The 27405-nt window shown below is 33.8% G+C and overlaps 1 protein-coding gene across 4 annotated transcripts in view; it reads right to left on the reverse strand.

The window, feature by feature from the left end:
* The window catches only part of LOC119644242 (teneurin-a), a 444303-nt gene that overhangs the window by 280004 nt on the left and 136894 nt on the right, over positions 1-27405 (reverse strand). For 2 of the 4 annotated variants that reach the window (XM_038043796.1, XM_038043789.1), the window contains exon 1: positions 5112-6093. The exons of the other annotated variants lie outside the window; for them this stretch is intronic. In XM_038043796.1, coding sequence (XP_037899724.1) covers positions 5112-5257 — 146 coding nt within the window. In that variant the 5' untranslated portion in view covers positions 5258-6093. Of the gene's footprint in view, positions 1-5111; positions 6094-27405 lie in introns of those variants that run through there. 4 annotated transcript variants of the gene reach the window in all.

Below are 27405 nucleotides of genomic sequence, written 5' to 3' on the forward strand. Positions count from 1 at the left end.
TTTCGTTTTGTAAAACTTTCCTATGGTCAGACATTGACGACAAAATGTCAAATTTAAACATTGTTGAGAATGAAAAGGCCTTATGCCTTTATCAGGAAGCCATAAAACTCAAATTGGTTGCAGTTTGGTTAAACGAAAGAACAAACAGTAACAACACTAACAACACTAACAACACTAACAACGACAACGATACAAAGCCACAATGCACTCTTTATACATAAACTACTGTAAAATTGTATTTCAAAGTTTTGTAAAAATCAATAAATATGTCTATGCCCTCAAACACACAAACACACAGACGCGCGTACACAAACACACAGTTAAACGCACGCACGCACGAAAGTACATCTACAACTCAATAAATGTTGTTTAACTTTCAACTAAATTCTTAAAGTTTTTATTAAAACAATAATTTGACTTTTGCTTTGTTTCGTTAGGTTTTGTTTTAAACTCAATAGCACGAGTTTGGCATTTGTTTTTAATTTTTTGTGTAATGTTTTTCTCTTTTTTTTTTTTTAAATTTTATTTTAAGGGTTGTCGTACAAAACATGTGAACAGAAAGCAACGCATCTCACAATTTGTTCGCACCTGGATGCATATATATATATACATATATATATATATATATATAAAATTAACCGATACCGATTAACATGTTTATAAACAAGAATACATGATTTTGTTGTAATAACAGGGACAAGGAGACAGGAAGAGAGAGAGAGAGAGGCAGAGGGAGAGAAAGAGAAAGAGAGAAATCGGGCAAAAAAAGGAAAAAAAAATGTGCTTTGAAGAAACCCCTGTGCGCTCCATAGGAAGAGCCCCGAAAAAAAATAAGGGTTTAAATACCATTTTAGCCTTAAAGGGGTTAACAGAGTTTAAAAGATAAAAGCCGAAGGTATATTTATGTGCATATCGATATACATATATGGATTTATTTTACGATGCTTCTGCATATTAAGAGGGGCACGTGTTCAAAAATGTTTATACACTTAAGTACAAAGAACATCAAATGGTTCACGAAGAGGCCAAAAATCCCATAAAAATTATAATACATTTTATTGCGTCGGGTTTCCTTTTTGCTGCTCTTTACCCTTACGTCTCATCCATCAAGCATTGTTATAAACAAAGATAATGAGCTTAAAGAGCAATACAACAAATTAGCGCCAATTTTCATTATTATTGCGGTTTTCCTCTACACACGCTTGGCTTTACAAGGATTTTAATATTCCAAACAAAAGAAAATATGAGAAAAGGTAAAACCAAATACCTAAGCCATCTAAAGAGCATGAGAGAGTAGCTGCGCTACTTATACATTTTAAGAGCGGTAGGAGAGGGTGGAGTTATGGTTTAGCGTCTTGCTCGAAGAATCTGGCAACGGGCAAGAATGCATTCGCCTCTCTTTTCGCAAATGTTATAGACACTCTCCATGCATATCTTCAGAAAAGATTTCCAAGTAAGTGAATAAATTAAAAAAATTAAATCTTCTACAGCAAGCAGCAAACAAGAGTTTAACTATTAGTTATCGTTTTCGCTAATTGTTGGGCAAGGAACGAAATTATATTTTAATTGCTCAAATTCCCTTAATTTGCTGTGTTTCTTTACCTTTAGGCGTTCACCTCTAAACTGCATCACCAGAAGTAAATTTAAAACTAGTCTAATAAGCTTATAGTGCTTGGTGCAAAAATTATATATGTATGAGGGGATGAGGATAAAGATGAAATTGCACATTCTCTAAAGTTAGTCTTTTTTTTTTTTTTTTTTTTTTTTCCAAACTTAAGGAACACGCTATACTGGACGTTCTATCTAGCCTGAGGTGATTTCTAAAGCTTTTACTCTTTCTTCTATATTAACAATTCATTTTTATTTAAGCTACCAAGTCTGCATATATTTGAAAGAAATTTAAAATGTAAAATGTAATGGGGCGCGGTCTATCATTAACCACCCAACAGCAATTCCATCATCTCCAATAGCGTGCGTGCTTGGGCCAAAGCATCTCTGTGTAGCAATTTTGTAGCGAAATTCCTCAAAAATTGCGGGTTGAAAATTATAAAAAGGGCAGAGAAACGGGCAAACCAGCTTCGATCAGTTAAGTAAATGATTCTGAAGCCATCGTTATAATAAATGGCGGCTCTACATCAAATTCTTCCTATACACACCCGTGGAATGTAAGGCATGTAGGATATAAAGATAATTACGAACGATAAAATAAGAAAAAAAGTGCAGCCAATGCGTTTGAAAACGCTTTAACCTCACTAAAGAAAGAATGAATATAAGTGTTACGACATTAAGATCAATATTACACCACGCCATCTATCTACACATATATAAAAAGATATATCGATTTCCATGGTACTGTTTTTATACTCTCTATAAATTTCTCTAAAACAAACTTCTTCAGTTCTTTAAACACTAACCAGCAACAGACGTAGTGCACTGATACTTAACCATGAACTTATGAGTGCCTTGGTTTTATAGTCGTCGCCGTCGTGGAAAGAGGAAATGAAACACTGGTTTCATTCGCAACTCGTAACACTGCCGACAGACAGGTTCCGTAAAAGCTGCATATATTTGGTCAGACTGAGTCATCGTAGACTTACTTCATCTTCAGCGCTTATCCAATACATAATACACTTGCATAATATGCATTTAGACATTCACGTGTACCCGTCGTTTCACCTTTCAGTCATCTATTTTTGTATACCTTAGAGATCGCAATTTAAACAGAATTGAAATAGAAGCCTGAAATTTGTTTGGAATCATTATTGCTCCTCTTGACGTGAGTTACGAAGTTGCTATGAACTGGTTGTATGTACGCAATTGTTCAATCACGCACACAAACCAGCAAATTGGCATAAAAATCTAAAAATTGGTTCATTAACGAAACGACTTCTAAGTCTCTCAACATTAATACGCTTTCACAGCACGCATCCGCAGCAATCGCGCCCTAATGCATATGATAACAATAGCACTCCGCGCACGCCGCTTTTCCTTACACAAATATTTAGATTATTGTTGTAAACGACTCCGCATCAATTAATTAACTAAATTGCCTAAAGTTGAATTATATTTTATAAATGTTTTAAATATGAAAAATTAATATTCGTGTATGATATTGTGTAGACACAAGCAGCTATTTGGTATAACATGCAGGGAAGCAATTGCTGCTATGCTTTAAGTGTATACCTAGGCGGCCACACCCATATCTCTCCGGTCTTGCTCATTAGTTTCTACACTGTTTTACATGACATTAATGATTTTATTTTCCAGCTATTACATGAAAGTCATTTTGTATTTCCACGGCGGTAACGTTTAAGTGAACCTCAGCTTCGCTTGAAAATTGTTTTTTGACTTGGCAATAATAATAGCTTCACTAAATGATTTTCTTGGATTATTTCTGCTGTGCACATTTTTTGGTCATGTAAATAATCGGACGACCTGAAATTGTGGATAACAATTATCGAAAAGCAATTTGTGTCCTCTTATCGGTACACAATAACAATTAATCTGAAAGAGATGTTGTTAATTGCAATAAAATCGCGTGACGCTGTAAAGACTTCTTAGCTTTTTTTTGTTTGCCCGACAAGGATTTAACAATCTTCTTGAAATGGAACCGCTTGCTGATCCATACAAATATTAGGCCAAGCGATCTTTGTACTTTTCGGCGGGAAAAATATCGCTTGTCAATTGTTAATGTATTGATAAAGCAAAAAATGAATTCATGATATTATTTCCGGAAGAACTTTAATTTCTCCTCACTGCAAGGGTATAAAGATCTTCCCTACACTGAACACAATAATACCAACATCATCGTTGTGATTTTCCATTTTCAAGGTTGTCGTCATGTTGTCGCGCCCAGATGGACGTTTACACATTTCACTTTTTCCACGTATATTTTCAAAATTCCTGCAGTGACCTCATCAGCAAAAGTTACTTTTTATTCCTAAATTCTGACAATGATACGGCAGAATACGGCGGAATAAATGTTTTTTTTACGCATTTTAAAGAACAATAAGTTTTTTCGTCCGCCTGAGTAGCCGAAGGCGAGGAATTTCGACTAGCAAGTCCATGGTCGTGGGTTCGAATCTCAAGTGCGGTAGAGTTTTTAATAAAAGCCGATAGCCTTAGATGCTAGTGCTTTTAAGAGTTTAGCCTTGGAACTTATTTCTCTGGCTAAATTTATTATAATAATAATAATAATAATAATAATAATAATAATAAGTTTTTTCGCCTTCCTGGAACAAAAATCACTAACGAAAGATGTGAAGAATGTGTGTATTTTTTTGCAAACACGAACAGCTGTTTTAAGAGTATTGCCATTACATATTGCAGTCCCGACTTTAAAATGATATATAGGGTAGCATTTCTGAAACTATTAACGCATTTTGTTACCATATCATAATATCGATAGGGAATTGAGGGAGGAGGGCTTGTGGAAAATTTCTAGATAATCAGTTGTTGACATCTTCTCAAGAAATGTTGAGGCAATAAATGTCTAGGATTCAGCATAAGCTGAATAAATGTTGTTCACTAATTTCCGTATACACGAACGAAAAATGTTTTCTCATCGTTTCGATTGATTTGATTTTTCATTTCAATTTTAATGTCCCCGACGACTTATTAAGCTTAAAATAACGATTATCTTGACTGATATGCGATTCTTAGTCAATTCAGGCATATCTCTCGGTCAGCCCCGTCCGATTGCCATGTCTTATTCGAAATTACTGCAAATTACTGTATAAATCAGGGGCAGCTTTTGCCCATAAATCGTACTGAGTTGTTAATTGATTCGTTTGCAATTGGAAAAAATTTCATTTCTCTTCTCCTTATTCTATTCGGAAAATCAACAATCGGAAATTTTCTTTAAATTCGAAACTTCGGCAGCAGAGATATTTAATTATGTATATTTTATTTTTATGAATTCATCTGTCAACTTTTTTTTTTTATATTTTTCATGTAAATTGAGATTGAGTAACAGGCGTAGATATAAAGTGTACATGAATTTATAGATATTTAATTAGTGATTTCGTCTGATAATTAATACTTATTATAAATTATATAATAAACGCATTTTAAATACACATATGCATATATTTATGTTTAAGCATATTTACCTGCTGGGATGATTGGGCTCGTGCGCGAAAGGTTCGGCGTATATATTACGAACGGGTGGTACACGTCGTGGCAATGGTGGCGGTACTGGATTATAGCCATCCATAATTGTGTCACAATCGGAATATTTCATTGATTTCATAGTCATTTCGTCTGTTTAAGTGTGTGCCCGTTTATTTGAGAATGTATTGTATTATATTGTTTTTATTAAAGAATTACATAAAGTTTTTAAAAGTGCCACTATAATACACGTATTTATCGCATACAAACACACACACACACACACACACATCTATTCTGTGTATTTCAGGCAAACATAAAGCGACAATTTTCATTTGTTTGCTAGGCTAGTCAGTAGGACGCAGATACACACTGAACGTAGGAGAATGAGTAGATCAGAATGAAATGAAGAAACACACAGTGTATGTATATGAAAAAAGGAAGAGAAAAAAAGTAAAAGATAAAATAAAATAAAATTAAACACAATTATTGATTGTTTTGGCTGTCGTCGTGCGTGTATTTGTGCTCGCCAATGTATGCAATGGTTGGAGTTTTTTCTGCTTTCTGTTTGTTTCTACGTGCCGCCAATAAAAGAGAGCAATTATTTTATATTCCTTCTCGTTGAACGTTTTTGAGTGCGTATGTTTGTGCGGTTAAACAGTTTCACGGGCAGGCGAGAAAAGCACAATAACAACAATATCCATTCAGCTTTTCAGTCATTCACATATCAATATTACTGAAATTTATGCATTCCATGCAATTTGACGGAGCGTTGCCAGTTGTTTCTGGTCGCTGTTGTCTTTTAAGTAAACAGTATCAAGCATTTTAAGTCTGCCTGAATGATGGAATGAAATGAATGGGAATATCACAGCACACTATACATACGCATATATAGGGGCAATGAATCCATGATAATGGTTTGGCAATAATCTTTTATTATTAATAATAATTTGTGGTATATTTGAAGCTTATTAATTAATTGAATCTTCTTTTTATTCTTGTTTTTTTTTTTTTTTTTTTGTGCGGGGGGGGCCGGGCGCCGGGGAGAGTTTTCTTATAGTTTACAGAATTGTTTAGTAATTTTGTTACTTTCTTTCTTTTTTAAAGCTTATTCGCTTCTTTCACTTTGTTTGTTTGTTTGCTCTTTATTAGTTGTTCAGTGTGCGATGGCATTCTAAGAGAGATACACTCATACTGTTGGTCTCATACTGCTGTTTTTTTATTAGCCTAGAAAATATGATAAGAAATCAAATTAAAAAAATATTCTCATTTGAATTTTATATTCTACCATATTTTAATGGTTCGAGGATTTTGTTTTGATACGCATATGTTACACAAACTGAAGTATTTTCATTAACAAACTCCATTTCGTTTGTAATCGCATGAAGCCTTATCTTCTTCAGCGAATATCGCCACTATGTATTTAGCCGAGAAGTGGGTCAATTTATAGTACGAGCATATATATATATATATGCATATACGTGCTATTTATTCTCTTAATCAAGCGACGAACACAAATATCCTTTATTTACATATAAAAATCTCTTGCATATCCGTAGCGAATAATGATAAAAAATTATTGAATTATAATTAAAGAAGAAGAAATTTCTGTTCCCAGCTATCTTCATAAGCTCCCGTATGTTCCTTGCAAAGCTTTTTGAAACGACTTTTTACTTTCTTTTCCATTAGCAAGCTCTTCCGGCAATGCTGTCAAATCCACCACTAATGCGGTGCAAAAGCACGCAAGTAATTGAATTAAAATTTGCGATTTTTTCGTTGTAAATGTCATATAAGAGAAATTTATCAAAATATAATATGGAAATAATGAAAAGTAATGTGTGTGTCACTAGTTGCCATATCGAGAGAAAGTTTGAGCAAATAGGCCTAAACCAAAATCCACTGCTGCTGTGCTCAGTTCAAGGCACATGAAGATCTCGTTCAAAAACAATTTCATTGCAATAAATCATTTTTCCACTTAACCATCGTTGTATATAAGAAATGACGGTTTCTTATTAAAAGGGAGGAAGCCTTCATGCAGACAATATACTGAGACATTTCAAGCTCCTTCTTATCTACTGTTCATACGATTTTACTAAGACGCTATAATAATATGATGTATTTTCTGTCCAACCATGCAATTGTTGCAAGGACCATTTAATAGTCGTGCAATCTCGCATTGAAGTACCATCACGCGTATCGACTTCAATAGATTGGCTTTGTGTTTATCTTAAGGCGAAATTGTCGCAATCGCGAACTCGTGGACTCACTTTGCTTACATTGATTGCATTTATGAATATATTGTACAAACTGTGCAGATGTAATTTATTAGATGTGCGTTTCATCGCCAATGTGTAGCAAACAGAAAATTGAATTTATGTAACCGCTTGTTCACACATATTAGCATAATTTCATAACATCGAGTTGCATATGCTTATGAAAATTTTACATTGTTCTTAATTAGGAATTAAAGTAATCAGTTGGTTAATAATATTCGGTAATAATATGAACATTTATATTCATCAATAGACTATATAAGTACATTTAGTTATGAAAAACAATGAACTGCGGAATGAACTGAATATCTTTTCAATTTAATGCCCAAGTGTAGTTAACTGCTAGGATGCGTGCAATTCGTGCACAAAGAGTTTTAATAAACATATCCAAATTTTAAGCCAGTATTCGTAAATAGAAAACTCATTCCCGATGGCCAATAATGATCTTTTTCCTAGTGTGGTAGTATTCGGAAATGATTTTTATAGAAGCATACTTTACTAGCATGCATGTAATATGATATCACTCAGAAACGTGAAAATACATTTATATACATTTAAAGTGCAGAGCTCCATCGGTCCGTCTAAGTGCCGTATCTCTTTAGAACTTAGTGTTTATGTGTTTATTTGTTAAATTGAATAGGTACGTAAATGTGATTGGCCCATGAGCACCCAGAGGAACAAGTGAAAATTAGAAAAAAATTTTTTTATTTTTATTTTTCATCAGCGATATGATTACATTAAATGAAATATCGAAAAAAGTTATAATCATTTGTCCGAAAATATGGTATACATTTGCAGCTTAAATTAAATACCTTAATATTCGGCATGGCATGCTTGCAAATATCAGGCAAAGCGATAAACATGAAGGGAAAACTTTAAAATACATATCGAAGATGATTATTTCTGCGAGGTCCTCTGACTTGTGCATTAATCGGCTCTGGCATGGGCATTAGAAAGTAACTACACGTCTAACGTTAGAAAAGCATTTTCTCACAATTCATTATATGAACAATATATTATTTGGTTTGTCCAAGCTATTGCACCAACCGCACATAGACTTTTCTTCTTGTTGAAAAATCACGTTTCTATATCGTATAACTTTAGTATAAAAAGAAGAAAAATTCCTAAAACTATGGCATATGAATCACGTAATGATATTGTCTGGTATATTAAATGGTTGCAATATTCAAAGCATTCATAAGCTCATGGATAAGAGGAAAATTATATGCTTAACATATCCTATAAGTCGAATTATTGAGTCTAACCTTGGGTGTATAGGCGATACTTGTACTCTTATACGAATGAATCATTTGTTAAACATTTCCAATTTTGTTACAAGATAAGCGTATCGTCATTAAATGAAAAGGTATCAGTTGATGTGCGTTGTCTCGAAATAAAAAGGAATTATTTTAAATATTTGATTTTTTCGTTTTGGGCGACTTGTTCGCCTTTTAAAATCGCTTTCATTGTTTATATTGAAATCGAGATAGAGAAGAAAAAAAAAAACAAATGATAAATTACGACCTGAAATTGAATATGATATAAAAATTGACAACGTTCATAATCAAATATGATTTATGAAAAGTGCAAGACAAGAAGAACAAATAAAAACGATGATAACGTTCAATATACTAAAACTCTTGATTAAAGACAAAACAACACTTATGCACTTGTGCTATAGAAAAGTCCAGTCCGCAGTCTTTAAAAAAAAAAAAAAAAAAAAAAAGGGAGAAAACTTGAGCCGCTAAAATTGTTTGTTATGGGTAAATGAAAGACTCTCAAAGTGGTTTTTTTTTTTTTTTTTTTTTCTTACTTTTTATATATGTATTACAATAGTTACTGTGTGCATGCTAAGCATACAAGGAAAGGAAAGAAAGCCTACGCAATTGTTGTAAAATCCCATAAATAAGCAAGATTTGCTTTTCAACAACGAGCGAACATACATAACGAATCATCATAATCGCAATCAGATAATAACAGTAATAACAATGAAAGATTGCATTCTCCTCTATAACGAGAGGAATGTTAATGTAAGGCTTTCGATTTATGATGAGAGCAAGTGTTTGCTGACGTCGATATTGCATATATATATATATATATACATATATATATGCTTTCATCAGTGATAGATGTTTCGTGGGCATAGCATGATTTTGTGGAAAATAAAAGTAAGTAAGAAAACTAATGATTACTATAAGTTGCACCGACATTTCTGTGGCCGCAAATGAACACGTCGTTTTGCTTTTGGTTAACACACTTGTCCTGCTAACTATGCCCAACATTGTGTGTGAGCGCGCGCTCGCGCGTGTGTGTGTGTGTATGTGTGTATGTATGTTGGTAGGTAGTGTTTACTTTGTTGAAAATTTTTTAATTCAATTTCCTTGCCTTGTACACAATCAATACAAATATATTTTCTTTATTTTCTTTTATATTCTCTACTACTCAAACATTTGCTACAAATCCCTAAAGGCTTTAACTTAAGCCAGGGAAAACTACATAACCTGACTGTTGCAAAGATTTAAGACCACAATCATGCTTTTCATGACTACAAAGCTTATGAGGAATAGAAGGCAAATAAAAAGAATGAAAGAAAAAAAAAAAAAAAAAAAAAAAAAAATTTTTTTTTTTTAAAGAAAGAAATGCCAAGGTAATGCCTCCTTGCTCAGTTGCTTTCATATCGCCAATGCAATTATAAATATTACTTTGGGATCTTAGCATGCTATAACTGAAACTAACGTAACTAACAACAACGACAACAACGACAACAACAACAACAACAATAACAACAACAAAATTAACAACATCAACATTAACAACAACAATTACTAAGCAACACACGAAAACTTGCTTTTCTCGGTATTTAATTTAAAACATGACAAGAGTCTGTCTGCTCGTATGTGGGTATTCTTCGAAAGAAATCCATACATATGTAAGCTTTTATAATTATTCTTTGGTTTGATGTGTTCGGGGACTGATTTATTGCCTATCTCTTTAGCTGCTGCGTATATATTCAGACGAGATTTACTTTTGTAAATATATATATATATAAACATATATGATGCTTTAATTAATATGAAAGGAAGAGATAGATTATGCTCCAGGTCTCGGATGGAAAAGGTTTTGTTTTGTTTATTCAAGCGTTAAACAATTTTGATGAGTTTCTTCATATCTAAAAATATTTTAAAAACATTTTTCCAAATTATTTTGCTTTTTGCATAATAATAATAAGTTTTCTAAAACAGTAAATCTGTTCTAGTGTGTAATTGGTTGAAATAGTGGTCCACTTCGAAGCAACAAGTTTCAACAGCATTCGTCCTTGGACCAAAAAAAAAAACAACGGATCATCAAAGTATCGCAAAAATTGCGGCCTCTAAGTTGAATGGCTGGGAACAAAACGGACAGACAGGCTTAAATTGATTTAGAAAGTGATTCTATATTGACCGATAGATTTATCTCAAGTTGTTTTGCGTGTTGCACAAACTTAATATAACCTTGTACCGCGATTGGTGTAGGGCTACAATAAAGTGTTAAAACGTGGCACAATTTTTTGAAAAGTTCAGTTATCTTCCTGGGGAATAGGACTATTCTGGTCAACGTAACCAAGACAAGACAAGTCACACGAATTTTTTTCTTGCGCGTTTCAAATCAAAACTGATATCGCAACGTAGTCTAATCACTGTCCCTAAAATATCAAAATAACAAAAAAAACATATTGTTTTCTCTTATGACCGGTGGTGTTAGATCTTAACAACCCAACATGTCTCTAAGTACAAGAATTCCTACATATTTTTTACAGCAAACGATTCAACGTTTTTAGGTAACATAATAAGTTCCAGCTTACTAAAGTTATTTACTTAAAAAAAAAAAAAAAAAAAAAAATTCTTTCATTTAAAAATCTTGAAAATATATATACATAATGACTTAATAGACGATACTTTATTAAATATACTAAAATTCATAAAGTAATCAAAATTTTCCAAGTAGTGGTTGAATAGTAAAAATTATCATCCGATCTTCAGCGGTATTAAGTGTTAAGTCGTGATAACTGTTTTTATTTTTTTTAAATTTTTTTTAATTTTCTATTAAATGAACAACGATTCAGGTAAATGGGAAGAAAGATTTCGAACAGAATCTTGAATTCAAACAAAAGAAAGATGAAAGAAGCTCTTTATTGTTTTTCCCTCTCTTGTACCTTTGGTTCTTTTTTTTTACCTTTTTACTTTGGCACCCTACCATAAATAGACAAACATATATGATGAAAGAGAGAGAGAGAGAGAGAGAGAGAGAGAGAGAGAGAGATGGAGGGAAAAAGTATTAAATTACGTTGTGTAACTGATACTTAAGCAAAACATATGATTGTTTAAGTTCATAAACCTGCCTGTGTGAAATTCTGATTATCGAATACGCACATCGTACGTATATATATATATATATATATATATATATGTACCTCTTATTTTGGTTCACCTTAAACAACCTTTAACCACAAATTGTATTGGGAAAGCAGACATAATATCAAGTATGTATGCAAGTTATGTCGGCATTGAATCGAAGTTTTTTTTTTTTGCCGCATATGAAAATATGTCCACTATAACTGACACGCCGTAGGAATTAATGATTTTTAAAGCAACATCATTATTATCATCATCAGTTTCATCGTCATCGTCATCGTCATCGTCATCATTATTACTTTTCAACATCATCTCGTATCATCATAATCTTAGAAGCAGACAAACCAAATGAACGATACCAGCAACTAAAGTAGATATATAGACCAGTAGGCATATTGTGGTTGCTTCTCCCCTTTGCATCGAGTTTAAAAAACCAAATCAAGATATTTCCACACTTCAAAAAAAAAAAAAAAAAATTTATTTAGAAATATAAGTTCGATATACTCTTAGTCCTACGACTTAGTCTTGGGTAGCCGTCACGACGCGTACCATCCATGAGGGCATGAATTGCTCTTTTGTCGCCGTTTCTTACACGATTCAAAGACTTTGCGTCCAAGCGAAATATCGTAGGTTATTCGATTTCGCATCTAAGCGAAATATGAAATGATCAATAGCAGCTTTCGAGTGTAAACTATAATCGTCAGTTAAGATAATACGGCTCAGTTTTCAAATTTGAAACGAATAAAAGAGTGAATAGGGATTAAAGTCACGGTATCAAGTTTTAATTTATTCAACCGTAGCCAGACCTTACGTAGCTGATACCTATTAGCATTCGGGTGAAGTATGGTTGAAAATCATTCACCCTTCCGCTATTTCCCTATGTTTTTGTCACAATCGTACGTAATTGATATTTGAAAGAGATAGGCTCCAATTGAACCAAAGTATTTCAAAGCCAATAACAAATATCATTCGATGAAAGCATCAAAGTCGCTCGATAAAGAAAGACAAGTCAAAAAAATTTCCCATAAACGAGTTTGAACGGCATCAAGGGAGGCTTTCGAAAGAAAAATCAAGCGATTGGACTTTGATTACTAAAGCGAAGTCAAGGTACGCTTTCGCAAGAACAATCAATCAAGTTAGTAAATTCGTCGAGATTGTCTTCTTTTCATCTCTCATACAGTAATAATATCGCTTGAAAGGGTATCCGCCAGTGCTGGCCCCTTTGTTCAGCCAGTTTAATAGGAATGTGTGATGACTTTCCAAATGACTCAATTTCCTTAATCTCTTTGTTAACCATGCACTTATGTCACCTTCTGGTCCGTATATCAAGTTTTTTTTTTCTTTTAGTGTATATCTGTTTCATTACCGATACACTTTCAAACATGCTGGCGGTTTTTCATGTTTATGTGTTGTTTTAGTTATTCTTTCTTCGGTTTTTTAATCAGAACATTGGCATTTGTCTTGAAAGTTTTATTGCTTTTTAATTTATGACTGTATTCCACCGTATAACACTAATTTTGTGTTTGTCTGCCTTTTTCTTTCGGTTGTGATACCTACAATTTTTCTGTAAACTAACAACAACATGATATTCTGTATTCGAAAACCATATATATATATATCCATATATATATATATATATATATAATATAAGCATTAGTGTATAGAGACGCTGAGGAATATGCATACACTTGGATTATCTTTACACTTCGAACAGATTTTTCTGAATTTTTCAAAAAGAGTTTTGTTTTCCTTTTGTGTTCATTGTACAAAATTATTAACTTGTAACAGTGTGTTTATAGACTTGTCTAAAAATAATTTTTTTTTTAAACTTTTAAATAAAGCAATAACTGTTTCTAGTTAAAAATAAAAATTTTCAACTTAAACTTGACTTCTTTGTTTGACATTTTGTGAATTTTTATTAAATCAGCTGCAAAATACTCCTTTTCAAATATATATATATTATATATATATATATATATATATATATGTATATATATATATGCTTAATGCTTTTTATTGCTTCATATGATTTATTTTATTTGTTGTTTATTGTTATGTTGAAATATTTCACCTAAAGTTAAGTGCACACACACACACACACACACACACACACACACACACACACCCATGCATAGCCATTCATATAATATTAAAACATGATTTATGTAAAGCCGTGTTCTATGTGTTTATGTGCGTGAAATTAAAGAATTTAATTACAAAGCATTACAACGAAAACATAGATCAAATTCAGGTTAAATTAAAGATTACTTTTAAATAACTATTTTGCTCTTTTCATTATAAATAGCTGGTAATTCGGTTTCGCTTCACTCCCATACCCAGTACGATGTGGAATATAGCGCAGTAATGAGGTTCGAGAATCGAGTTTCCCCAGTAATTACATCCGTATTGTGAAAAACAGTGAAGAAGAGATGTTAACAAGCGGTTAAAGCAAAATGCACTAATACTAATAGAAAGTAATGATTGGCATATATGTTTTTTTTTTGTTTTTGATGTTCCTACATACTATGTAAAATTTGGTTTGCAATAATTTGATGTGGGCGAAGATAAATTCATTTCCATTCAACTGGACAAGAAGATAATTAGCTGAAAAAGTTATGAGCGAAACAATCGGCACTTAACCCCCAGTTTATCAGATCTATCAACTCTAAAATAGCTACAAATGCGTACAGAATATTTTTGCTGAAGAGCTCGAAAATTTGAAAATCCATAACAAAACTACAGAGGTACAACATATTATTCAATAAGTTCGTAGGATTGGATACGGTTGTAGAATAACTAATTGCATAATTCGATCGCATTTCGACCATCAGAAGCTACTTTTGTTTTGTCATTGTATTTAGTCGGTAATGTGGAGGCTTTGGAGGCTACAAAGGGGGCTTGGCATTGAAAGCACAGACATTTTGGCGTACAATTAAAAGAAGAAACCGCGAGCAAGTAATTAACTTTTTTGATAAGGAATCTGTAGGAAGCAGAACTAGGGAATTTCTTTGACAAGTTTTCTCGCCTGAGATAACTAAAACTTCTCACTCTTAGGATAAATTTTGCCAAAATGACCTATCCAGGACGATGTAAAACTGAAAATTAACTCCAGTCATTCTCGAAGCGACTGCAAGGCGATATAATAGAAAAAGTCGTTTATTTTAGCAATAGATTCCATTTCCGACCTAGACTTAAGGTAAATTTTCGCTAGGTTTCATTAAAAGTTACTACCCCGAGCCAATGTCGCCTACGGGAAGCCTCTCTTACTCACAATTCGAACAATATAGAGAAAAGTGAGTAATCCAGAGTTTCCAGTTCGTTCTTAGAAAGCAGCCGCCATAAAAGCAGCAGCAAGGATTGCTTATAAAACCCATTTCTATATCCATTAAAAAGATAGGGCAGTCAGCAACGACCAGCAGGTTTTATACACGAAATTAAAGTATGCAAAAGCATTCATGAAAATCGTCGTCTAAAACTTCTTTTTATATTTCTAGGACAAAAAAAAAAAAGAGAAAAGAAAAGCACAACGAGTCGACATTTAGTGGAAATACTTTCATATACTAATTGCAGAAGTATCAGTTACAGAACGCAAGAACGATATCATCAGGTACACTTTACTGCGAGAAATGTAAAAGAGTGTGGGGTAAAGCACGCAATGATTAAACATCAATCGGAAATCGGCCTTGGCTGTAGCTATAGCGAGTATTTAGTCTATGTCACAAAGGCATAAGACATCCACTAGGCTGTGACCATCGCCTGTCTATCTTACACGAACAGGGAACCATCACTTAAGTGGTTGGTAAGTTTTTTTTTGTTTTTTTTGTTTTTGTTTTTCTCAAAACTGCAAACGATACAAGGGCATAAATATGCTCGCCGTTTGACAGGTAGAAAAATTCCGCCGCCAACGCTTTGTTTTTAACATTTTAAGTTTTCCCCCCTTTATAAGGTAAATTTGAAGTAAAAACAGCAATCAATAAATAATTAAATATCTCCGCTGCCGGAGTTTCGAATTTAAAACAAGAAAATCTCTGACATAAAAAGCATTTTTTTGTTTTTATTGTTGTTTTTGTATTTGTTTTCGTTCCTTTTAATTTTCATATATATTGTCATGTAAATTTTTGTACTTTTCCGAAAGGATTTAATAAGACCCAGCTTTTGCAGATATATAAGTGAGTAAGCACATAATCGTTCGTAGTCATGTATCTATCTACGAGTATATATGTATGACCGACCGTATGGGTATATGGATTCAAACAAATATTGTATGCCTTTTGATTGTAGTCTTGTGGCGACATTTGTTTATGTTTCCGTAATGCAGTAAATGGTATTATCAGCTACTGCTGCCGCTGCAGTAGCTGCTCTTGCAGCAGAATTTACCATAGGTTTTTATGCACGCTTGCATATGTATGCAGATTTTCCTTTTCTTTTTTTTTTTTTTTTTTTTTTTTTTTTATACATGCTATTATGGCAAAGAGAGCTGCTGTTATTCTTTGTCTACCCACTGAGCATTAAATTCATACAAATATATGTACAAGTATGCATATGTATTTTTATTTTTATTTTTTTTTTTTTTTTTGTATCTACAATCTGCCTGTCTGTCCGTATATCTGTTTGTTTGGATGCTTGCATTAACTACGTGTGTAAGCATAGAGTTTGCCGTCCGCATAAGGCAAAACTAATGTTATCTCTGGTGTAATACGCCTTAAAGCCTACACACAAATGTATGTTTGTATGGAAAACATAAATTCAGTAAAATATGGAACAGGTTAAAAAGATTTTTTTTTCTTCTTGCGCGTGCAATATTTGTTTTTTCCTTTTTTGCTCACATTCGGATTTAAAGTAAATGAATGGTTTTTATACCCACCACTGAAAATTTTATTAACTTTGCCATTTCTTAGGCGAAATCTTGAAAACACATGATATCGATAAACTCTTTACGCAATTTTATTGCCATATTGAGTGCACAAAATTTTAAATTAAGCAGCAGGACGAAAGGACGTTGGGTAATATCCCCTTTTATGAAAATGCAAATGAAAGCTCGCTAAAGAGTTGGAAAATGATGTGTACTTTTGCGCGCAATTAGCTGATATTATATTCACAAATGCACTGCACTCGCCCAGTTAATCGCCTACGATAGTCAAAAGACTTGAAATCGATAGTTTAGACCGTATGAAGCTTTTAGAGAAATTTAAAACATTTACATTTATTTCATTCATCCATTTATTCCCGTTTCCTAACTAATATTATACTAAGTCACTTACTCTACTCTATACTGAATACTGAAATTCCTCATAGACACTTGTTTGTTTATCCGATACATTCAGCCGTTTTAAATTATTTCAACTATTTTTAAATAATTAGTAAATAAATGCACGCGTTTGGCTTTCGACGTAGAATACTGCAATCAACGAACATATATATGTAGTATATCAACTCTGTACGTTAGCTACCACAACCTGCATAAATGCAGGCTAAGAAGGCTTATAAAATGTATCTTTGTTTATTCGACTGTTCGCTAAGTTGAATAGGAGTAAAATTCGCGAAACTTGAGATGCAAAGGATGCGAAATTGCAATAATTTTGATATCAAAGTCTTTTGAGTCAAAATACAGTTTGCTAGCGGGTTTCTTCTAGTCAGTCACACTTGGCGTTTGTTATGCGCTAACGTTAAGACGAAAGTAATTTACTTATTTTTTTTTTTTTTTTGTCTTTTCTATATACCCTACACAACTTGTGATGCAAGTAAACGTTTGTCCTATTGTTTTTGAAGTTTCTACTGGTGTGTAAACCAAATTTAGGATGTGAAGATAAATTCGAAATTAACCAGTGGAGACACCTACCATTTCTATTAGCATACCTCTGTTAACGACTTAACAGAGCTCACGTTAAATAATTACAATTGAGATATAGTTGGTTTGAAAGCCTGGGCCATTGTACTACAGTATTGCGTATTTTGTACTACTTTATACTACACTGCAGTATAGGGTATTTCGTAGTAGAATAGATTGTACTACAGTATAGCTTTTTTCGTGCTAAAATATATTGTACTACAATATAGTTTTTTTGTCCTAGAATATAGTGCGTTATGCTAGAGTATACTACACTAGTACTGTACTTTAGTATACTAGTACTATACCATACTATACTCACATCCATTTTTCGCTAACATATCAAATTTCAAAAGATCGTTCAAAATAGTTCCCGAAAGAAAAGTTTGAATTTTTTTGCTCATTGGACAGGCGTTTTTATATAGATTCACATGATCTAGGTGAATATAGGCGACATTTTCTAGTTTGGCCGCACTAGACTGTCAAATTTGGGTGTTCTTCCATATTCATGTTTCGCTAAAATAGCAAATTTCAAATAACGTTAAAAATAATTCCCATAAGCAGAATTTGAATTTGTTTAGCTTGTTTGAAAGTTAGTTTTATATGGATTCATGAAATGTCCACAAAAATATTTTCTTTTTTTTAATATGGACGGACTAGGCTTTCAAGCCAACTATATCTCAATTGTAATTATTTAACATGAGCTCTGTTAAGTCGTTAACAGAGGTATGTTAATAGAAATGGTAGGTGTCTCTACTAGTTAAATTCGAATTTATCTTCACACCCTTAATCAAATTATACTTTTCATCGCTAGCGTGTCCACACGCGTGGAATAACATAGAGGACTTGAAGTAGAGACGCTTTTCTTATTATTACATTAATGGATTCGCATTCGATTTTTTGAAAGGATTTATGATCAACTTTGCACACTGACCCGTTTCGATGCAAGCATGTCTGTTCATCTAATATTTGTCCATGAGTACCTGTGTTCGTGTGTATATTTGACATTTCTTGGCCCATTTTTATAAGTTTTTCATAATTTCTGACGAAAACGTGTGAAGAATAATCAGATCTTCGACAAGAAGATTAGTTTGGCTATATTTCGACGATATCGGCTTGGGTTTTCACTACCCTCCCACAAAAGGCTTCTCACGAAATATATATATTTACAACGACACAAGGTTCAACCTTCAACTTTTTATGACGCAAATCAATGAAGAATTCTATTAAGCGAAATGACGTAAGATATTTAGTTCGATCTCTGCATGCTTACAATATTTTTACTCGATTAAAATCATGGTATGATCGGGTCAGCCATAGGCTTCGAGGCTTATGCGAATAAAGCGCTTATCTACTAAACAGGAGATCATCAAGCTCAAATGTTGTTGGTTACCTTCTGAGGATCTAAGGATTAATTTACTTTCCTGGGTTCTTACAGACGGCAATTTTCTTGAGTATGGAAATGGACTTCAAATTTTGGCGAAAGTCTGTTTGTATTGCGTGAAGAACAAATGTCCAGCTAGACGGACACACACTAAAAGCATTAAGGTTGTAAGATGGATAGGGATAAAGCAGGTAAGCGGAAGAGGCATCTCCACGACCATTTATAGGCGGGGAGCAATTACTGCAATGATACCTACAGAAGAGAACGAAAGAATTCAATTTCTTTTAGTTATTTTTCTTTCATTTTTTTAAGTCAAAGCAAGATTTAGTTATTAAAGGGAAAAATTTTAATAAGAAAAACTCTTTCTATGCTTTGCCAATGAACACCGGTCACAAGAATATAGACCTGCATATTCTCGACTTGTAGCAATGAGAAGAATAACCGTAATATAATTTTCTGAAATAGTCCGGAACACTGTAAGTCTCGATATGGGTTTGAAGGTTTTGATTATATATAGGATACCGACCTCCACCAAAATAGACCGCAAAAGCGATGTGTTCATGTGTTGATATTGTTTTCTGGACCTGATTTGAGACTGAACTAAGACTGTTGCAATTATATCGAGCCCAGTATTTTTGGTCAACACTACAGGAAGCAAGCAATAGTCTTCGTGAATGCTCTCAAGTGGAATCATATGACCGTCTGCTCTGCCCATCCCGACTATTACCTATAAGACAATCTACACAGAATATATCACTAGCCTTTTGGCAGCTATAAATGAGACGTGCTTATGATCGTGACTGGCCTTAAGAGTATATTCTGATGTTCTCGTGATCGGTCACTTGTTAACGTTATTTTGATATTGCAACAATTTTGGTATCTCGAAGGCACACTCATACAAAATGTCTTGGAATATCAGGTTTCATTATGGGCGCAGGGATCTTAAGTTCTGGAAAGCCCTGGTGTTTTGCAGATGACACTATTCAAAGTGCCCTATATAGCTAGACTCGATATTGCGTTCATCAAATAAATCGAAGCCATTCACGCCATTGAAATTATTCAGTGATAAAAATTTCTAACAATAATTCCGATTAATTTTTTCTCTTCCCTTTCTTTTCACTCATATTTTACAGGCCACCAAATAAAATTTCAAGATGTTTATGTTCGTACATCTGCTGTGTGCAGTAACAACTTGTCACTTAATTTTTTGTGTTTTCTTTTTTCTTTTCGTCGCTTGTTTCCCAAATTCGTTTTTGGTTTTTTCGAGTTTTCTTGTAAAACCATATGCATTTCATTTGTTTTACAAAAATAAGAAAAAATGTGGAAAGAAAAAAAAAAATTCTACATTTTCCATTTTTTTTTTTTTTTTTTTGTTCATCTCTTTACAACATACACTTAAAGTACTATTGAATTGTTTTTCGTGGAACAGTTGCATCATAAAAAGAAGAAAAGGAGAAAATTTAGAGAAAAGCAATATTTTTCAACAAATTTTTATGACTCTGTTAATAGTACTCGTTGATAAATCTGTGTCTGTGGCGATAACAAACAACAACAAAACTTTTCATTATTTTCTCATTTTATTAAGTGTTAACTGTTGGCGGAGAATATTTAATAATATTTTTTTTGGTTTTTTTTTTCACGGAATATTTTCTTGCACATACACACATATAGTCAAAGCCAACTACCAGCGAAATCAACTTTAGTAGTCTTAAGGGAATTTCTTCTCTTTCTGCGTTTTCTTCTTCTCTGCTTTTGTGTAAAGACAAACACTTGAATTAATATTTAACAAAAAAAAAAAAGAAAAAAAAAAGCACTTTTTTATTTTAGATTTTAATTAAATCTCCCGGGATTTTATATAAAGAAAAAAACAAAACTTTAATAAAAAGCTGCTGTCCATCTAGACAAGGTTGTGATAAGAAAACTTTTAATACACCTTGTTTTTATCATTCATCTTCCTTCCTTTTTTTTTACTTGTTGATATATATATATACTTTATGCACTTATCACTAGCGCGGCTGTTTTAATAGAGATTAACTTTTTTAATTAATAACATTTTCGTCTTATACAATCATCTTAGACGTATTGAAGCAACACGAAGAGCCTCGTACTTTCGATAGACAAACCATAGCATCTTAGTCTCACGTGCATGGGTCCTTAAGCGAGCGATCTTATGGAAGAAACCATAATGAGCAATCGCAAATCTTTACGGATATCAACAGCTTTTTATCTTATTATCTAGGCGAGGCGGTCAGAGCGCTTAAGATTGTTGACTTGTTTTCATTACTTCCTAGACGAACGTTTGCAGTCATATCAATATCAATATGTCTTCTCGGTCGCAACATTTTCGCAATTTGCAACGGCGTCCAAATAAGTTAGGCTATCCTTTTGACGAACGTCGCCAAATACGCAAAGTGACCTAAATGGCACCACTGGGAGGAAATACCCTTCCCACTTCAGCATAATTAGAACGAAGGGGGCTTCCCAGCTTATTCGGAAATTTTCTATTAGCGGCCAACTTAACGATAGCGGAAACGCTAACGTTCTTTGGAGGCTACGATGATGCACGTCCATGAGTCGACGGATGATATTAACGCGAAGGCGGAGGCAAAGTACCGCACCCTATCTTAAATGTTGGTCTTGTACAGGCTGGGTAAGTGCTCTAGATAACGACATTCATCGAACATTGACTTGACTTTTTGCCACACAAAGTAACGAGATTTTCGTTCAGCTCAGAAAACTCATGCCTTGTCTCCGTGAATAGCTCAAAAAAGTCAATATCGTGCTTCCTACAGTAAAGACATGGCCAACGTCACGCTTTCGAAGGACCAAGGACGGCATCTGCAGCACGGCCATTGATACCTCCACCCTTATCATGACAAAAGAGTTCGCAAAACCAACAGGTAATGTGCTGTTCAGATTCACGTCCCCTTTTTTTTCGACATAATGTAAAAAAACACTCCATGTCAAAAACTAATAGACAAGCGATTGGAGGAAGAAGAGAGAAAGATTATGACAAAAATGATCGCTAAAATTAGGCGTAAACTTCGCACCACCAAAGGCACAGTGAATAAGGAGCAAGCCAAAAGAAAAAACTGTAAACACGCAAAACCAAAAAAACAAAAAACGATTTATTGCGGAGACATCAAGTGCTGATCGCGAAAACCAAAACGGATGTCACGACAAAAACATCAATATAATTCAATTAATTTAAACACTTATACTTTATAATTAATTATTCTTTAAGTACGCGTATTAAGCTGTAAAGCAATAAGATAAGAAACAGTGGGACTACAACGCGTGCGCAGCGTTGCCAAACTTGATGACGATGATGCAGTTTTCATCAGACTGCTGGGCACGGAACTTCGTGGCGAAACTCCCGGAGGGGAGCTAACAAATATGTGCAAGATAGGAGCCGACGTTTACCAGGCAGCAAAAAAACGCCTCTGCCCCTTTTTCTTTTTTAGTATCTCAGGAGTAGTGGGGGCCCGCTCTCTCAATAGAGGCTGTTCTACTCCTTAAGCGGCGTCGTTTAGTGTCTGTTAAGCCATTCAAGGTAGATACTCAGAGTAAGCACTGCACGAATATGCCACTTGATAAAACTTTAGGATAACAACTGTCCCTTGCGCCTCACTTCATTTCTCTTCCACAAAGTTACATTTCTTTTACTATTTGTAGTCCAAAACGGCAATTGAAGTGTTTGCGGCATCGCGTGGTGTCAAACGCAAACGAATCTATGTCGATAGGACTTTGTAGAAAATCTGATTCGGACAAAAGAGAAAAGCTGTAGTCCAATAATGATGAACCAGTCGTTAAATCTATACAAGCAAATACCAAAAGGGTAAATATATAAATAATATATAGGCATGAAAAGTAGGAGGGCAACTGATAATAACCGATAGAATGGCTTTAAAAATGAATAAAAAATTTATATCGACGTAAGTAAATGCTTTACCTAATCCTTCTTTTTTTTTTGTTAAGCTGTAAAATGATTAGAAAATTTAATGGGCACTTCTGGGTGGTGTTCGAATTTATCTCGTAATCTTAGTCGACATTTATTTTGTAGCTGATCGTAAAATCTCTTGCTGTTAATTGCAGTGCGGATAGAAAAGCCTTGCTTTTCAAAGCAAAAAAGTGATGACATTAAAAAACACAAGAGCACATACAAGAGCGCAGGCATCTAATTGATATTTTATGTAAATATTAAGTGTATTTGACATTTATTGCTATCGAAACAATATGTTTATCAACATTGTTTTGATTGTAGGAATTGCTCGGAAGATTAGGAAACATTAAGACAAAACCAAATATTATCTGCGCCTTGCTTTGAAGATATCATCTTCAAATTGAGATTTACAACTAATTGGGTGGTCGTCGAGAAATTTTGATAACAAATGGGAAAGAGTTTACACGAGCGTGTGAGTGAGTGATTACCTTTGTCTTACTTTTTAGGAAGCACTTAGTACTTTATTGAATTTCAATGGAAATAGAGTGAAAAGAAGGCAAAAGACATTTCAGAATTGCTGAGAAGTTGAAAATTTCATAAAATTTCCCCTTATTCTCCTATCTTTCAGTCGCAGCATGTCCGACAATTGAACCTTTAAAATTTAAAAGTCATTTTATCTTTATACCTTGCGTTACTCATTGTAGAAGTTACATTGTATGTGTGCGTAACCGATCGCTATAAGCTTGTGTCGACGTCCTAGAGGTCGCAATTTCTGAGATTTTTTAACAAAGTTAAATACATTGGCGCTTTTTACTTCCCTTCTTCCTTCCTTCCCTTCCCATTACTATTAAACCGATCATGCATATGGTTACCCTGATCATGTATGCGATATATATATATGCAGATGCGTGTCTGCACATGCTATAAGCGGATTGATAAAATTTCCGCGCTATCGGATATAAAAATTGAAAATCGATTTAAAAAGATGGCGATGCATTACTGCTATAACTTAATGTGTTTTTAATGTTGCTGGAAAAAGTAAACAAACACCAGCCAACACGAGCACTTTGTTATACAAACACAATGACCTGGTTTTTCTTTACTACTCTTTACAAATTGCTGGCTAGCAATAACGAACGCAAAACTTCTCTTTCACTTTTTCATTTCGAAACGAACAAATAAATGATCAAATTGTATGGGGACAAACATTTTACATACATATTTATTTAAATTCCTATTTGCACTGGCAGGGCAGGGCGGGCAATATAATAGAATTAAAATATCAAGATTAGTTTTTCATTTACTTCACATTACGATCTGACTAGTGGCAGTGTATTATTGATTGCAACGCGAAGAAGTATGCATCAAGAATGCATACAGACTATGTCCGATTGTCCGTCTGTCAAATCAAATCCAAATTGTGACTTGAACAAACTTCATTCCAAATTTCGCCTTTTCCAGTGTCGGGCTCAAAAATTATTTTCATTGGACCGTTGATCTCCTTTCTTTGCACTTTTGAAGTTGGCAGTGAATTTTCTCCCAATAAACTTTATTGGAAAAGAAGCGAAAATTGCAAAAAAAAAAAAAAAAGAATTGAGGGAAAATTTGATTTGAGACATGATATATTATTGAGAGGTCTTTAGTTTCCTTTCATTTGCGCCTTCTTCTATGCAATCAATGTATTTACTAATCCTTTGCAGATAATAATATCGAACACGTACGACAGTTTGTGTAGGTTTGGTAAAGACCTTTTCTCCAGTCACGATAACGAAGCTGGCGATATGTGTACAAAATTCGATGCAAGCTGGATAGAATTTCTCTGTTGATTTTTGTTTTCTATTTTTTTAATTTTTTTCATCGCGAAATGTTGAAACAGGAAAAAATTCCATTTATTCTAGCAGAGCAAAAGCTCAAATTTCCGCCATTTTTGTTTTTTTATTTATTTATTTATTTATTTTTTTTAATTCAGTATATTTGGCCGATAGCCACAGTTTTTGTTAATTATTATTATTATGAAAAAGTTGTTTGAAAAAAACAAACAAAAAAAATACATATATATAAATAAATAAATAAATAATAACATGTGGATAAAAAAATAAAATTAATTTAAATTAAATAATAGAAAGAGCAAAGGAAAAAATTATAATAAAGAACGTAAAGCAATTTTTCAATTTTACTTCTTTTGATATTAAATTAAAAAATTTTATAGCAAAAATATTCAATGGTTTTAGCATGCAATTTTTTCAATTTGGTACACAATGGCACGACCACTGCATGATTTCGCCCATACATGTTAAGACTAACATCATGAGCAACTTAATTGATTGAGCAGAAGTTTTACATTCTAATGGAAAATGTTGTTTAAATGATCGGCTGAAATCGGTATACAATTTGTCACTTTCTCTTTTTGCACCTACGTCACACACATTTATATATCTTGAGCTGAGGAATTTATTGGCTTGCGTCAGGCGTCACTGCAGCATTTTTACTTTCCGCTGAGCTTGCGATTGTGAACAGGAATTGTTACAGATATCGTCTATAGCTTTCGGTAACGTAAGTTGAAATTTTTGTTGCCGTCCGTTCGATACGTATCACTTTCCTATTTTGCAAAAATGTAGACGCACGACGTTTTGTCTCCTTCTCATGCGAATATGTAATGCAAACATAGACAATGCCACACAAAAGAAAAATGCTTTACGGGAAAACTTTGCCTACATTTTGATCTACAAGATCGACCCGACCTTTCGGAATAGAGAGCGCAAATAATAATTGTGAACAATATTCATCACTCAATCATTACTCGACATTTCGTAATCAATCGTGTTTGAAAATATTTACTCCATCTTTTCTAGGTATTTTTGGGTTCGCGTCACCACGTCCTCTGTGCGATCCGAAATATAAAAAACAATTTGTTCTCGTAACATTCTATCAACTCATGCCTACGATTAACATAAATATTTTGAGTAGAAATTAGTTCCGTCCGTTTTCTAGGAGAGAGTGTATGTAGCATTGTGGAGTATTGAGTAAAACTATGACATCTTTCAGTGTGAAAATGTTCTCTCCAAGCTGCCAATTGCTGAAAAACTATGCTTTTCCCTTTTAATAAGAAGGTTCGCGTTACTAAATTCCAGCTTCGTGCACGGCCTACGCAACTGCTGATGCGGGGAGGAGCGTTGATAATTTGGATGAATATCAAGCTGTAATTGACTACCATTTGCGACCAATGCGTCGACCCTTGAATGATGTAGATCTGAATCTTGTTTTACGGGTAGATGGAGTCAATGTTGAAATTTCGAACGGTTTAAAATGCCTCTTAGGTTTTGATGCACACATAGATTTCCTGTGCCCTCGGCACACTTTCCTAGTTAGCAAGTTCCATTCTTTAAATGCCTATACGCCCAAGCTTTAATTAGGCCACTTGCAATTTATGCAGTAGAAGTTTATTCAAAATCGAGGAAATTAAGACTATTACGTAACTGCACAGATATGTCAGATATGTATTCTCCTTGAGGCAGTATGACAATATCGCAAGTTATGCTCTGCGGTTTCTCTGAGGTTGTTCTGCTCCTTAACTTCCACAACATTATTTTACGACTCGGAGCCGAAGGACATTTCTAGTCTCTTTTCTTTTAGTAGGTCTGTGCGCAATAACCTTCTGCTGATTCCTAGAGAGAAGTTAGATGCGCTTCCTACGGAGTTCCTTCCTAAGGAGTTGCGATAATATAGTTTCTCTTATCTTAGTTACGAATGAAGGCTTTCAACCTTCGCCACCTTTGAGGTTGTGGGCAGAGCGTTATGTGTTGTGGTCTGTTTCCTCTATCATTAGTAGTGCTGCCAAACAATAATAGAGAAATGGGGCGGATCTGATCGTGAGTTTTCAGTATGAAAAAATTCGGTCGCATATAGCAAAACCCGCTTAGGAAAAAGTTTCCAATTCTCGACTGAAACGTTCTCCCCAAAAAATAGATCAAGACAACACAAACTCATTACGAAGGGCAACTCATTCGCAAGATTATCGTTATGAAATACATACACATATAAAAAAGAAAACCAAGTTAAGTTTTTATATGATGCACTGCACATTTGATGTTTAGAGATTTGTTTGCGTTGAATAAAATGCACTTTTCCTCTTTAATATCCAAGATAATTGAAATTATCATATCATGATTTGTTCTTTTTTACTTCTTTCTATCCCCTTTCCTCTCTATCCCTTCATTCGTGCTTCTTTCGATTTGCACATCAACGAAGAGACTCTTACATAAAATCATTTCATTTCCTTAAGTTTTTTTTCATACCTAAATGCGTAAATCGCTTAATATATCGCTAAGTTACGAATTCTCTGATAAAACCATAAGGAAATTAGAATTTAATAGCCATCACTAACGCTTAGAGACATATTGGTTCGGGCAGCACTAGCAACTCGTACTTCAATTAATGCAATTTTGCTATTGTAGCCGTCAAGTAGTGATGCATATGGT

Source organism: Glossina fuscipes, unplaced genomic scaffold, assembly GCF_014805625.2.
Source record: "Glossina fuscipes isolate IAEA_lab_2018 unplaced genomic scaffold, Yale_Gfus_2 0, whole genome shotgun sequence".
NCBI lineage: Eukaryota > Metazoa > Arthropoda > Insecta > Diptera > Glossinidae > Glossina > Glossina fuscipes.